The sequence below is a fragment of the Argentina silus genome, assembly GCF_951799395.1.
Source record: "Argentina silus genome assembly, chromosome: 6".
Lineage (NCBI taxonomy): Eukaryota > Metazoa > Chordata > Actinopteri > Argentiniformes > Argentinidae > Argentina > Argentina silus.
The window spans coordinates 3,795,386-3,811,415 of record NC_139660.1 but is presented as its reverse complement, the minus strand read 5'-3'; the positions used below and the strand labels follow the sequence as shown (position 1 = coordinate 3,811,415).

The window sequence follows — 16,030 nt, the reverse complement described above, 5'->3', positions numbered from 1 at the left end:
GGACTATTGTTTGAGGGTCTGACTAGGTTATCGACCTGCATACACTGAGTAATGTGTTGATATTAGTAGTGGCTGCCACCGTTAATGAATGGGACAGCGGTCACCTGACCACATGGAGAGCAGAGGCTCTGACCATCTCCATAGGTTTCATAGCACACAACACTTAGGGGTTTTCTTCTGTTGGTATGCTACCATGACAACATGATGAGTCCGGAATTGTGTGACAAAAACACACAACTGTACACACTTTAATCTGTGGACGTGTTTTCTCAACTACTTCTGGATATCTGACATGACACTGATCATCTGTGCTCCATTCGTCTTTTTTGGCTTTGATCTACAGTACCAGTCAAAAGTTTGGACACAAACTTGCCAAGAGTGTGCAGAGCTGTCATCAAAGCAAAAGGTGGCTACTTTGAAGAATCTAAAATATCAAACATATTCTGGTTTGTTTAACAGTTTTTTGTTCATAATTCCATATGTGTTCCTTCATAGTTTTGATGTCTTCAATATGAATCTACAATGTAGAAAATGATTTTAAAAAAATAAAGAAAAACCATTGAATGAGAAGGTGTGTCCAAACGTTTGACTGGTACTGTACACCCAGGGGATGTGTCATTGTGAGTCTTCATTGTGTAGATTGAGGGAGCATCCAGTACCTCGAGTGGGAGTCTGGCCAAACACATTATGCGGGTTGACGACGTTCAATCAACACTGGCTAGCATCTCCACCTCTAAATGTATGTTTTCAGACATTTCGGCACAATGTATCCCTCGAAAGCTTCCAAAAATTTGGTCCTGAGATTGAATAAACGTGAATAAATCATAAAGGTGCTTCTGCTTCGGGTGAACTATGGCAAGGCTATTCTGTTTATAAGGTGAGCAGTGTTTTACCATGTCTGAGCTAAGTAGGCATGGGCGTACTGCGTACTGACACACACTTGACAAACAGTGCTTACATTTCATCATCAAAACAAACGTTTTTTCAGGGAGAGAGCCCCTCATTGTCATTGTAAAACATGGTCGAAACACTTTGTCATAACTTCATATCATATGTATGCACAAGATAGTCAATGTCTGTTTTTTTCTGAGAATGTTCACATTTGCTCACTGAATGAAACAAGAGAGCCCAACTCATTCCATTGGAGCAGAGCATTGTGACACTTCAGTGCTTCGTCATCAACATGCACTCAACTGGATTTCACTCTTATGGGACAACTACTGTATGTGACTGTGATCTGTGATGACGTCACCTCCCTGACCCCTCTGTGACCTCTTGACCTCAGTGTCAGGCGGCTCCCAGCCCTGTGATAGGCTGGACTGTGAGTGCGGACATCCTGTTCAGAGGTGACCTTGGTTAGCTTAATGGCTGCATGCTGAGAGTTGAGGTGGAGATGATGGACAGTTTGTGTGATCTGCTGAGAGGGGCGGCCTGGTGGCCTGGTGGCCTGGTGGCCTGGTGGCCTGGCGGCCTGGTGGCCTGGCGGCCGTGTCTTGGGCAGAGGGAGTCATCTGTGTCCTTCCTCCCTCAATGAAAGCTTTCGTTCTTGGGATACGACCAAGTGAAGGGCTCCACCTCTCTGGGGCTGACACGGACATACGGACACACCCCTGGCTCCTAGTGAAAAGGGCGGAATTGTAAAACGGAATATTAGCTAGTTCGACTCTGTAAAACTGTAAAAGGCTGTTGTAAAAAAACATGTCAACATACAGTAGCACTACTCTACATAACCGTGTTGGTTTTCACAATATAGTGTTGGGTGCTTACCCCTCCAGAGTCCTCCCCTCTGAGGCTGGGGGGGGCGGCAGGGGGGTCACTGTTTCCTCCGAACCACCTGTTTGAGGTGGAGCTCGCTCTCTGCCGCCACGATGGGCACCTCGTTCTTCAGGTGGTAGGTGATCAGGTGACTGATGCTCTCGAACAGCATGTCTTTGGTGCGAACCTGCCCAAGAGGGAACAAACACACTAAACTGTCAGCAACGGTGGCCCAATCGGTAGAGCATGGGGAGCATTAGGTTGAGGGCTTTTATTTATATAGAACCTTTCATACATAAGAATGCAGCTCAAAGTGCTGTACAGTGCAGCGCAAAAGAAAGAAAAGAGAACAGATAAAAAACAAAAACAACTATAACATAATTAATCAATACAATAAAAGCAGCATCACTCAATCTAGTTGCATAGATAGTTGATCAATACAATAACAACAGCAGACATAGCAGCATAGATAAAATGCTAATTGAAAGCTGAATTGAAGAGATAGGCTTTTAACTGGCGCTTAAAGACGTTTACTGAGCTTGCTTCCCTGATTTCTTGAGGTACCGTATTCCACAGTTTAGGGGCATAGTTAATAAATGCAGCATCATCAAACTTTCTTTTGGGTTTTGTAACGTTGTAAGAGTATTGTCTCACCACTCCCTCAGGGTCCACCAGCAGCAGGTGCTTGGGCAGGCCACAGTGCATGCCCGTCAGGACGTACTGGCCCGGGTTGGTGGCGCTGTCCCTGACCAGGAAGTCCCCGTCTCGGACCAGCATCTTCTCTGCGTCGCGGCGACTCATGCGGCCGTGGTACCAGGCCTCCCGCCGGAGCTGCTCCTCCGTGGGGGCGACCGGGGCGCGGCGCCGTGGCGGGCTGGGCCACTGGTCCTCTAAGACACACACGCCTCCCACCACCCCGGAGCCCCCGGCCTCGTGCATCTTCAGAGCGTCCTCAAACGGCCCTACGGAGAAGCAGGAGCAGTGGGGACAGACACACACACACACACAGGCGCAAATACTGAAACAGACACAGAAGACATACACACATTTGCACTCATGGACGCACACATGTACGCACGCAGACACGCATGCATGCATGCACGCACACACACACACACACACTATATCTACACAGTATACAGTACATCAGTGTGTACCCCATGTCATATGGAAAGAATAGCCAGTTTGCGTTGATGAGACTCACTCATGTCAAAGATGTCCTTCTTGGGGCTCTCCAGCCCCCGGGCCCCTCGTTGTCCCTCTGGCCCGGGCTGCTCCAGAGCGTCCAGAGTCTGGGTGTTTACATACAGGTGCTCCTCATAGTCCCTACAACCTGGGGGTTGGCCGTCTGCACGCAGGTAACCATCTGATGTCAAACCTGCCAATCAAACAAAGGCCATATAAAGTCATCATATAAAGGCCAGGAGACAAATGAACTCTGCTACCCGCAGATGTTAAATTTGAGAGGTGATCCCACAGTTATTATGCTCTCTGCAATGACGATGCTCTTCTTTCATAGATTGTACCATCATGCTCTATGATATTTGTGCCAAATAGACTACTGTAGCTCCCCAAAATTCAAAGCAAACCTGTGCAGAATAGGCTACCTATGACTTGCAGTATCGAGAGGTGCAGTATCATTTCCGGCCACAAGGTGTCTCACCTGAGCTGCCGTTGTTCTCTGTGTCCCAGTGCAGCTCATAGCACAGTTGACCCGGAGGGTAGGATGTGGCTTCTCTCCTAGCTGGAGAGCCCATCTAAAACAAACACCCCGAACACATTAGCATTATTCATGGCCAGAAAAGTGTTTATTTATATCTATTCAGACCTAATAGTAGATCTGGCCCCTCTTACCCATGTAATGCACTTCTAAAACACCACTGAAACCATAGCATATGCTGCAATATGTCAGTTGGACAGACTCCCTCTTTCTCTCTCCCACCCATTAGGAAATACAGAGGCCTGCTTTCTATCTCTGACCATATCTACCTCTGGTAATTATGTAGCAGGTACATCAACTAGACAGTTATTGAATTTCACTGATGCGCTTACAAATGACTGCTCTGAACAACAGGACGAGAAGGCAGGCAAGGTGATCAGTTATCTGAAGGTTTGGCAGGTGAGGCTGGAGAGAATCACCTGCGATGCCTTGCTCTGGGGTTGGCTGTGGATGTGGCCCAGCAAGGCCGTGCAAGACCTCAGCCTTGAGTCCATCACTCCCCCAACGGGAGGCTCCTTCCCTGGGATGCTGTTGTAATAGTTGTGCTCGGAGGAGTCCTCATCTTCCCCCCAAGCTGAGTCCTCTGTCCTGATGTTCCTGAGGTAACAAGGAGACACAATTAGAAACAGAAGCACGTGGGATGAAGCATCGGATCAGATATCATATTCTTATCATCAGGGGTCGGCTGGTGGAAGCAGAAATCGGAGGACGGGCTCATTGTAATGCATGGAATGGAATAAGGAATGGTATCAAACACACGTGTTTGATACTGTACCATTCCCTATTCCATTCCATCCATTACAATGAGCCCATCCTCCGATTTTCTCTCTCTATATATAAAACACTGGGGGGTGAATGCTGCTATTGTTGGTACTGTAACAAGACAGACATTTGAAACCAGAGCAGATAAGGTACAGAATAGTCCTCCTGTGACACTCAAACCGCTTGCAGACCGGAGACATGGTGAAAAAACGGTCAGTTTCAAATTACAGTTTTGATTTGAGTGAGGATCAAAACAGATGGATGGGCCGAAACCTGAGCATAGAGTAGGCTATCACATTTCTTGAAGAAAGAGAGTTTCATTTTTGGTTGAGTGTCTGTGGAAAATGCAACTCAGCTCTTTAAGTAGGACACACTGCTCGTACCATGCCAACGCGTGATAACCACATTGGAGGAATATAGTGTGTGTGTGTGTGTGTGTGTGTGGGTGTGTGTGTGTGCGCGCATGTGTGTGTGTGTGTGTGTGTGTGCGTGTGTGTGTGTGTGCGTGCGTGTGTGTGCGTGTGTGTGTGTGCGTGTGTGTGCGCACGTGTGTGTGTGTGTGCATGTGTGTGTGTGTGTGTGTGTGTGTGAAGCCTTCGCGTCTCTTGCCATGACCCCGTATCAAGTGCTGTGTCTGTGTTCTCTGATCACGCTGCATGTGGCTGCATGTCCACTGTGCTGATCTTGTCATTGCGTCTAGCCTTTCTGTACATACAGTAGGTGTGTGATGTTAATTTATTTACCAGACACTATGTCGGAAATACTATATGTTTATCTTTTAATTACGTACGGTGTTCTTGATTTAGTTACAGTTGGTACAGTGCTGTAAGTGTCATGGAACTAATGGAAAAATCCCATCAGTGTAAATCCTGCCCACACAGACAAGCCAAGTTAAATCACATGCACCTAAAGTCGTTAAAAAGTCAACAAATAGTGTGTCCATTGAGGTCTGATGCAGGGGAGGCTGGTGGAGGCAGACATCAGAGGACGGGCTCATTGTAATCCATGGCATGGAATGAGGAATGGTATTCGAAAGCGCGTTTGATACCATTCCTCATTCCATTCCATGCATTGCAATGAGCCCGTCCTCCGATATCTACCTCCACCAGCCTCCCCTGGTGTGACGGTGTGTCTGGCTCACCTCTCCATGGTGGGGATGGCTTTAGGAGGGCTGTGGAGGTACTGTTTGAACTGCAGTTCGAACGCCTGGCCAATGGTGCTGATGACATTCTGGGCCAGACCGTCACCGCACTCCAGGATGTGGCATGCTGAGGACAACAGAGAGGGCTGGTTGTGAGCAGGGCCTGGAGTTTTTCCTGCTCAGGTGTCATATGGTGAGGGAAAACACCTAGGCCCAGGCCATGAGTGCTGCATGTCTGTGGGGATCTTTCATGGTCTTTTATAGAAATACATAAAAATAAATAGTTTTTATTTTCATAGACAAGGGCAAGTGCCATGTAAAAAATTAATACATGTATCTTAAATATACAGAACCGTGTGTGTGTGCGTATGTGTATGTCAGTGTGTCTATGTGTATGTGTATGTCAGTGTGTCTATGTGTATATGTATGTGTGTGCGCGTGTGCGTGCGTGCGTGCTTGTGTGTGTGTGTGTGTGTGTGTGTGTGTGTGCGTGCATGCTTGCGTGTGTGTGTGTGTGTGTGTATGTGCTTGTGTGTGTGTGTGTGTGTGTGTGTGTGTGTGTGTGTGTGTGTGTGTGTGTGTGCGCGCACGTGCATGCATGCATGCGTGTTTAAGAGGCAGGAAGCTAAACTGAAGATTCTGGGTGGAAATACCTCTCTGATTGACTGGATCTTTGGCCACGTATGCGACATAATCGGGTGTGTCCTGCAACAGAGGGATAAACTCAATAAAGCCGGATGAATTAGGATATAATTGAATTAAAGGCCTTATAGATTTTTAAGTCATGAGATTGGAAACATGGTCAAATGCAACCAAGGCAGATGTGCAGTCTGCCAAGTGGTCAAATAAAGGAAGAAATGAACAGGGAATGAACTCACTGTGTCTCCCCCAGAGGCAAAGGAGATGGACTGCATAGGATGGTGAGCAATCACCTGAGAGAGAGAGAGAGAGAGAGAGAGAGAGAGAGAGAGAGAGAAATAAAGAGAGAGAAAGAGAAAGAGAGAGACAGGAGAGAGAGCAGGACAGAGAGAGAGAGAGAGGGAGAGAGAGAGACAGACAGAGAGAAAGAGAGAGAGCAGGAGAGAGAGAGAGGGAGAGAGAGAGAGAGGGGGGCATTTGTGTTTATCAGTCTTTTCATCATCGATTGATATCAATGCAATCCTCTCTAAAACATGGTTCATCACCTATCAAGGATTCTAAAAGGATTGCAACCTATTATTTCTCGTTGTGCTGTGATGAACTGGTGATATGTTTAGCTCACAGTGTTGTGTTTGCCCCACAAGCCCATGCTACAGTACATGAAGTGCCCAGCCTGGTTGTGTGTGAGCACCAGTGAGGAGTCTTACCTGTCGCGTGGTGGGGATAAGCAGGCTCAGGCCCTCTATAGAGATGTTGACAGCGATACTCATGCCAGCAAAGCGCAGGTTACTCTTCCCCATGACGGAATGAAGGGCTTTGTTGATGATCTGTATGACCAGGGCAGAGAGCCAGGATTATCAACACATCAACACAACACTGCCAATGGCCCCTGGTCCGAGCATTGGGTTAGAAACCTGTTTATTTGCATTCATGAAACCATGTTGCAGCAAAGAAAGGTGCAATGGCTGCAATCTATATATTCTTCATATCGTTGATTCATTCAAGCCAATAAATACGCAGGACACTCACAAAAACCCTCCCCCCTAAGTCCTGCAGGGTCAATATTTTCTGTCCCCCCCCCCCCCCCCAAGAGGTGAAACAGACTGCACCTTTAAGAGCTACCCTCACCTTCTTCCTCCAGGCCCCCTTGCTCCCAGGCACAGCGTCACACAGCTTGTTGATGGCTTCCCTGGGTGAAGGGGGGACGGAGGAGAGGTCAACAACAACATCACAGACACAGGCAGCGCCCACCACCACCACCACCACCATCATCATCATCATCATCATCATCATCATCATCATCATCATCATCATTATCATCATCATCATCATCATAGACAACCGGCAGGTAAAGGTATTATGTAAGCCAAACAACATGTCCCCACCCCCCGCCCTCAGGGCCAGGTCGTAGGTCACTGATCTATCTCAGTTCAAAGGTCATGACCAGGTCCCTGAGCACACAGCAGGCTACAGACATATCTTATATCTGGTTACTCCTAATAGGAACACTTGATATCATAATCACATTCATTTCAGATCCTATAAACAAATACTCTCCGGTAAATGATGTTTTGATAAGGAAATAGAAAGCATCTCAACATGATTTACAGCAACAGCTTAATGTCTTGGATGGGAATGATATCCTCGTCTGTCTCTATTCCGTTGGCATGCGCCTTTTCCTCTCCATTTCAGTCGTGATTCAGAAGCACATTGAGAGCCATTGTCCCCCCGTGTGGTGGCGGGCTGCTGCTAGCAGAGAGCCACGGCTCAGAGCTCAGAGCCAGAGGGGACAGGAGGCGGGTGGCGGAGTCAAGGACCCTGCCCCTATCAGGTGGCTCGTAAATATTTAAAAAGCAGCGGCCGTCTCCACTAAAGGTCTTCTCAGGGAGTTTTGAAAAACGGAATTTTGTTAACATGTGACTGGAGGTCTGGTGGGTCGGCAGTGGGAGGAATACCGGGGGAGTGTTTGTGTTTTGTTTCAGTTTGCAGAGACATTTCATGGAAAAGTACCATCCTACAGTCTCTGCCATTGTGGCTTACCGGCATTAACTCATTTCGTGCCGAGGGTGAATGAAGTCGCCTAAACTGTTAACATTCTAGAGTGTCACGGGGGACTTTATTTACCCAAAATGCACAAATGATTATGCTTCATTTTGTAGCCAATCAAGGTATTCGGTAAATACCACATAAATTAGGTAAAATATTAGGTAAATATCACATAAAACACTTCAGGCACTCTAGGTGGTGAATGTTCCGGAATTATTTGGCAGTTGGTGAGTTAAACCATAGACATACAGTATCCTCACCCGTCATAAAAACAACGACTGGTCTAGCCAGCAAAAGACCCTACTGTAACGAACCCATGTGGGAAAGATCATCGGTATTCTACTCTCCCAGGCTTTGGAGGTCCAAGGCCCATTCCCACATTGCCATGGGTCTTTTAGAGCTATTTTCTGAAGCAGCCAATGACAAATGACATTATAAAAGAGGAACAGGAAAATCCAAATTGAATTGAAATGAAGGACATTTATCTGGAATGTATGCATGAATGAATGGAAACATCCCAAAACTCATCATTCATGAACAACCAATACTGATTTCATCCCATCACTCATCATAACTAAGGTCCATTCATCTATAGTATCATTCAAACTGACCATATCCAAGTATGTTATATTACATAATTTGACATGATACTATTATAAATACATCCATCTTCAACCTCAAATCTTTATAGAAATCTTCCCTTCCCTACAGTGTGGGTTTATTTTGATCTCTTTCTCAGACTCACGCAGACATTTTCCAGCGGGGTGCCTTCATATGGAACACTGCAGCTTTCCACAGTCATTAGACAACATCATCAATAATAGATCTCTGTATCACTCCATCACTGCCTCTCCCCCTGCACTTAAGCCTTGGGTGTGCAAGGGGCTCAAATTACTGCAGATCGATCATGGAGGAGAGAGAGAGACAGAGAGAGAGAGAGAGAGAGAGGGAGGAGAGAGAGAGAGAGAGAGAGAGAGAGAGAGAGAGAGAGAGAGAGAGAGAGAGACTGCACCACTCCCACTGGAGCAAGGTGCCACGCCTCCATAACACCACACACACACACACACACACACAGTCACACACAGTCACACACACACACACACACACACACACACACACACACACACACACACACACACACACACACACACACACACACACACACACACACACACACACACATACACATACACATACACACATACTAAGATGGGTTGGGCTTGGATCTTTGAAGGGATGTTGACTACATAACCCACAGCAGTCTGGGCATTGTAGGCACTCTTTCCTTTGAAATTCACCATTGGAAAAACAGGGCTGAGTGCTTGTGAATCTTCTACCTGGTTTGGTATCATTGTGACCCTGCTGTGTATCCTACTTGCTCAGATCAAGCACGACTTGACTAACTCATCACTACCACAAGACCATTAACCCCCAGCTTACCTCGTCACCTGGGTCCGAGTGTTGAAGTCCAGGGATCGCATCGATTTCAGAACCTCAATACAGCCCATGTACTGCAACGACAGAAAAAAAATAAAACATAAAACATACTTTACCGTTTTATAGATTTCCAAACTGATTTATTCTTTTGGAGATTTCCTCTTCATGAATCCAATTAGCGGGAGTGTGAATGAAGCGATCCCTGAGGTCAGCAGTGACATTATGAAGACAGCCTCTTTCCTTTCCCTGTGACCCCAGTGGGTCACACGCAGGACGGAACGCGTGACTTTCCAGAACGGTTAACATACATGACATGGCTATCATTCACACGGTGGTACCGCCCCAGATGTATGTAGTAATGTGCCTCCGCTCCACGCTCTGACTCAGGCCCAGGCGCTGGCGGTGTGTGTGAGTGGTGGTGTAATGGCCTGGTTGAGGTGGTAATGGCCCCGTGAGTAGATTAGCCGCGCTAAGAGCTCCAAGACATGAGGGAGCCAGAGCCCCAGAGGAGCACCGTGTGTGTGTGTGTGTGTGTGTGTGTGTGTGTGCGTGTGTCTGTGTGTGTGTGTGTGTGTGTGTGTGTGTGTGTGTGTGTCTGTGTGTGTGTGTGTGTGTGTGTGTGTGTGTGTGTGTGTCTGTGTGTGTGTGTGAGTGTGTGTGTGTATGTGTGTGTGTCTGTGTGTGTGTGCGTGTGCTGATTTTCTGACGATGCACACTACATACTACATGCTCACACATTTCGCCACGTTATTTCTGTGCTGTTCTTTCACAGCTTGTGTACATTGATTTTCTCACGAGGAGCCCACTACTACTGTGGGGTAGTCTCCTTCTCCTTCAGGCTGTGGACTCCCAGTAGCTGCTTACTGTAGAAGATGCTCTTTTCTTCACGTCTATCCGTCCTCATTCGACTCAAGCTGTAATTACTGTCATATTATGGAGTAGTTTCTTGCCTGGATGTGTTGTGGCAGCCAGAGACTAGAAACAGGCGGAGAAGCAACCTTGCTAACCCCTCTGCCTGAGAGCTAAATGAGCATTCTAACAAGATTAGGAGACGGAGGGAAGTCTTCCATCAGTGAGATGCTCTCTCCCTCTCTCTCTCTCTCTCTCCCTCTCTCTACCTCTCTCTCTCTCTCTCTCTCTCTCTCTCCCTCTCCCTCCCACTCCCTCCCTCTCTCTCTCTCTCTCTCTCCCTCTCCCTCTCCCTCTCTCTCTCTCTCTCTCTCTCTCTCCCTCTCCCTCTCTCTCTCTCTCTCTCTCTCTCTCTCCCTCTCTCTCACTCTCTTTCCTTCTCTCGCTCAATGCCCTCATTGTCACACTCTCTCCTGCACGATGCACTGCAGCCCCTCTGGTCTACTGCACTGCACTCCTCCCTCCCTCCCTCCCTCCCTCCCTCCCTCCCTCCCTCCCTCAGGCCCTATCTTTGATTTTTCTTTCCTGAAACCAGGGAGGCACGCAGGCTTTCTTTCCCCCCCAAGAAGCATTCCACAGAAAAGCCGAAAATTTGCCAGTTTGTCTCTCTCCTTCCTTCCCTCCTTCCCTCTGAAGCAGACGCCGTCTCCCCCACCGCATTGCCTTCAAGGAAGTGAATGTCAACAGAGGATATCTATCATATTAGCTAATCTAGCTCTGCTATCACTGCTGCAACATTGAGAACATCCTGTACGGATCCCTGGCCAAAGTTATACAGCATTATCTGATATCTTCTCTGTTGGGGCTGTTTACCCAGACACAGGCAGGGCCAGTGAGGGGAGAAGGAGGACAGTGGTTGGGGCTCATGCTCCATGCCCACCTGTGTGGGATGGCAGGGTGGCAGGGTGGCAGGGTGGCTGGCACCTTGCGGGGCGTTTGAGTTTCAGCAGCGCATTGCGGTGGTGGTGCCCTGGTTGTCAGACAGTACAGGGCAGATACAGAGCAACCACAGCTTAAGACGTGGCGTGAGCCTGCCTGCCAGGTTGGTTGGCTGGCTGGCTGGCTGGCTGGCTGGCTGGCTGGCTGGCTGGCGGTGTGGGCAGAGAGGAAGCGTCTGTCACAGGAAACTGCCTCTGTCTCCCTCCGGCAGAGCAGAATGTGAGAGACCGGGGGGGGCCACGGTGACGGTGAGGGGACAGAGAAAGGCTGACACAGCAGAAATGTGCCTGTCATACCGACACTAACGCATTCACTGCTGCTGCTCCTCCCTGCACACACCACCACACAGGACAGAACACTCATGACACATGACATGCCATAGATATACATGGGTCTGAGTATACCAGTGGAGCAGGGGAAGCTGCTGGAGGCAGAAATCAGAGGACGGGCTCATTGTAATGCACGGAATGGAATGAGGAATGGTATCAATCATACGTGTTTGATACCATTCCATATTCCGTTCCATGCGTTACAATGAGCCCGTACTCCGGTTTCCTCACCAGCCTCCCCCGGAGTATACTGTAAGCTAAATCGAAGTCTTACTGTAATTGACGGCAGCAGAGTGCTAATGGCAGGCTAAATGCAAATGAAACGTGTCTCCTCGTGTTGCATGTTGAGGCTGAGGGGAAGGTCAGGCACGGTAGACCGAGAGGTGTGAACGTGGTGAAGGCTAAGCTGGTTGGAGAGCCGCGGGAGAGGAAACCCCTTCGCCGAGAGCCCTCTTCTACACGGACGCTACTCAGCGTTAATAAAGATGGACTCCCCGGTCTCTCCACGGCCCTGCCATGCCACCGTCCTGCCTCCTTCCTCCCCAACCACATGTGATACAAATGACTGTGATTAAAAGTAATTGAATATAGGAATGAATGGTGCCCAGTGTAATGTCATTAGAAAGCGTGCTTGGACCTAGACTGGGCTAATCAAGGGCCGATGTCGTTTGGTTGAGGGTGGGGGGGAGTAGAGGAGGAGGAGGGGGAGGGGGGTTGAGAGGGCTGTGGGGTGGAGGGGTGGAGGGGGATCGCTGAGGGGAGATCATTGACATTGACGTCAAACAGTCCGCTCAGGATGGTAACCCTTTGTGAGCCATCTTCACCCTGCAGCAGACGCTCAGGGAAAGGAGAACGCCTCACTGCAAGACACGTGGGTGTAGTTCTAACACAAAGACACCTATTTCACTGAACAATGCAAGCTTTTTTGGTGGTCGAGAGCTCATCCTTCCCTAATTCTGAGTGTAGTTTGTTTGACCCAATCTCGGATAAAACATGAAGAAACAAACCCAAGCAGGACTTGTATCCTGGCCATTACCATTAAACAGATTAAGCTAGGGTATGATTAGCGATTGCGTGTTTAAAATCGTATGATGCACTTATGTGTAAACAATCTGACAAGCTCACAAAACACACCACTCCCACACACACACACACACACACACACACACACACACACACACACACACACACACACAAATTGCACACACACTTGATTTAAACCAGAGATGGAGCACATTAAAAACACAATGCTGCGTTATGCATATTATACACGATAACAATTGCAACTTATCAACTTATAGTGTACCAGTCAGCTCATAGGGATTCACCAGATGCATTTTTATGTCCCTGTTTATAATTGAATTGTTTATTCCCCCACACCCTGAAGCCTGTCGGATGACGCAGTCTCCCAGCCCCACAAAGCCATCTATCTGGATTAAATTATGTATTCCTCAGATCAGACTCACACACAGGCCAGCTGCATAACAAACTGCCTGGGAGTCTCCCGTTGTAGTGCGTCCCATAGAAACCCTGAGAGGGTTTGTCATAGATTCACAAGGAATGAAATGTCCTTTTTGGAAATCCATTCTTAAAGATTGAATACCAAAGGGGTTTGATTGTGTCACTATTCTGCAGTTGTGTTGCTCAACATCACACTGTACGAACATCTGAATCAGGAAAACAATTGACAAGCAGACAAATAAGCCCTGACACAAACTCAAGACATACAGTATGTGCTGAAATATTTTGTAATACAGAGCTCTACATCACATTTCCACAACAATGCATATTGAAACATAAAACCATTGGGTTTACACAGAGCAGCCAGCGGCTGATGATGACTCACCCTGACAATATAGGAGGCCCCTGTGCCTGTGATCTTCTTGTCCGGGTGCAGCCAGCCTTGAGAAGGCTTGTGGATGAAGCTACCCTTCTGGTTGAAGTCCTCCCCTCCCAGCCACATGCCCTCCACCCTGGTCCTGCGGCTCATCCCTGCCCTGGAGTTGAAGCTGGAGCCAGAGCTGCTGTGGCCCCCGGGGCTCCCTGTGCTCTCTGCAGCCTCTCTGGGGCCTCCCGGGCTGCCTGAGCCCTGGATTGCAGCTCTCTGCCTGCTGATGGCCTGTAGGGAACAGGGGGTGACACAAACAGGGTCACAGGAGTTCAGCACGGCAGCTAGGCTGGCCACAGGACCGCTGGCCGAGGCTCCACCGGGCCCATGATGCGAGGAGGAGGAGGAGGAGGAGCCCTGGGAGGGAGCTGCCGCCTTGCCAGAGTCCTTGCTGGAGCTGGAGCTGGAGCTGGAGTTGGAGGGGCTCCGGCTGAGGAGGGAGTTGGAGAACTTCCACTGGGGCATCCTGGGGATGAGCATACAGAAGGTGGTGGTCCCGTCCTGGTCCCCGTCCATGCAGGGGGAGTCGGCCAGGGCCGGGGCGCCGGAGGAGGACCTAGGGGTGGGCTCCAGAGGAGGCAGGGGGGGCAGCGGCAGGCTGGGGGCGGAGGAGGGGACGACCGAGGTGGCCACCACTTTGCCGCTCATGGCTAAGCTCTGCATCAGGTCGTCGGAGGAGGTCACAGACTCGTTGCGGAAGCGGCCATACTTTGGCTTAAGTAGCATGCCCGGAGGAGCAGCCTGGGGCAAGAGGCTGAGAGGGGGGGATGGCAGACAGAGGATGAGGGGAAGGGGAAAGGGGAGGGGGGGGAGAGGTGGTGTGTTGGAAGGGAGGGAAAAAATCTGCAAAATCTTCCCGGAAAGAGCCGTATTCCTCCCTGTCAGGGTAGACTGAGTGCTGTCCGGTCCTCTCCCACTCACACGCTCTCCCACTCTCACGCCGCTCTGCATCTGAGCTGGCCCGCTCCCGCCTGCTGCCTTGCACTGGCTCGCTCGCCCACCCGCACGCTCCCCCACTCTCTCTCCCTCTCTCTCTCTCTCTCTCTGGGTGATGTCATCATGTTATTGCTCGTCTATTAGCCCTGCCCAGCTGCTCTCAGACAGCATTAGCTTACACACATCTGCCTGAGCCTCCCTTCCTCACACACACACACACACACACACACACACAGACACACACACAGACACACACACACACACACACACACACACACAAACAGACACACACACACACACACACACACACACACACAAACAGACACACACACACACACACACACACACAGACACACACACACACACACACACACACACACACAGACACACACACACACACACACACACACACACACACAGACAACAGCCATCTGCAGAGCAGCACACACATCTACACAATATTACTGTATATCCCAGGTCCTTGCATGTAGCATTGACAACACAGAACCTTTTCACATTATGTCAAATATTGCTGCAAAATAAAGATTCATGCATATTGCCATTGTTAACAAAGACTATTCCTAAATTATTTAGTGAAAAGAGTCAATCTTAGGGAACATCTAGGAATATATATTTCACATTTCTGGGGCAGTGTGTTAAGACAAAGTGATTTCAAAAAACAAAATAAGAAAGGGAAAGAAAAGAAAGTAAGACAGAAGGAAGGAAGGAATGATTTCTAGCGGTTAGCTTAAGCATGCTTTCAAAGCCGTGTGGCAGAGTAAATCCCACATGATCTCTCCCCATGTCAATCATGGGACAACTTTCATCAGAGAATGACAGGAAATTACCATATCTAATCATTTTCATTTACCTGAAATATCCTTGTGTCTCTGTTCTCTACTCTCCTGGTTCCATTGCAAGATGATGACTGGGAAGCTGTGTTGAAAATAGTATCATCATTATCATTATCATGATCTGTCTTTTAATCTTGACACATTTTCTGGCCACGTGAAACTCTGACAGTCCAAAGGAAACTCCCTTCCCTCCTAAAGACCGCTTCACCCTCATTACCCCCCCTATATTAACCCTAACCCCGAGACCTCTTCTCCCCTGCTACCCCCCTGTACAAGTTCTCTCCTGCTAATAAAATATATTTAAAAAAATAATAATAATAATAATAATAATAAAAATTTTGCCTACTGGCATTATGACTGCCAATGGCCCCTGGTGTGAGCATTGATTACCTTGTCTTATGATGACTGTTGGATAGATGATTCACTTACTTAAACAAATGTATTGTTGTACGTCGCTTTGGATAAAGGCATCTGCTAAATGCCATAAATGTAATGGAAATGGAAATGGAAATGGAAACTCATTCATTGGTGTTTTGCAAGAAGGGGGTTGTGGTGACGTTCAGGCAATCTGTCACCCACAGTCAACAAACAAACAGGAAGTCTAGTCTGTACTCTGCTCTGTGTGCTCTGTGTAGGTGTCGGCCTACCTAACTGGGTTATTCATACTGTAGACAG

At 48.4% G+C, this 16,030-nt stretch overlaps 1 protein-coding gene across 1 annotated transcript; it reads right to left on the bottom strand.

Annotated features, from left to right (window-relative positions):
* Window positions 1-1,813: 1,813 nt before the first annotated feature.
* Window positions 1,814-14,291, bottom strand: shc2 (SHC (Src homology 2 domain containing) transforming protein 2; the record flags this gene model as incomplete). The annotated part of the gene is made up of 12 exons (XM_083671241.1): window positions 1,814-1,942; window positions 2,410-2,717; window positions 2,960-3,133; window positions 3,419-3,512; window positions 3,895-4,072; window positions 5,379-5,505; window positions 6,032-6,083; window positions 6,257-6,310; window positions 6,725-6,844; window positions 7,146-7,206; window positions 9,504-9,574; window positions 13,524-14,291. 12 exons carry the CDS (start codon window positions 14,289-14,291, stop codon window positions 1,814-1,816), a joined length of 2,136 nt encoding a protein of 711 aa, XP_083527367.1.
* Window positions 14,292-16,030: the final 1,739 nt, after the last annotated feature.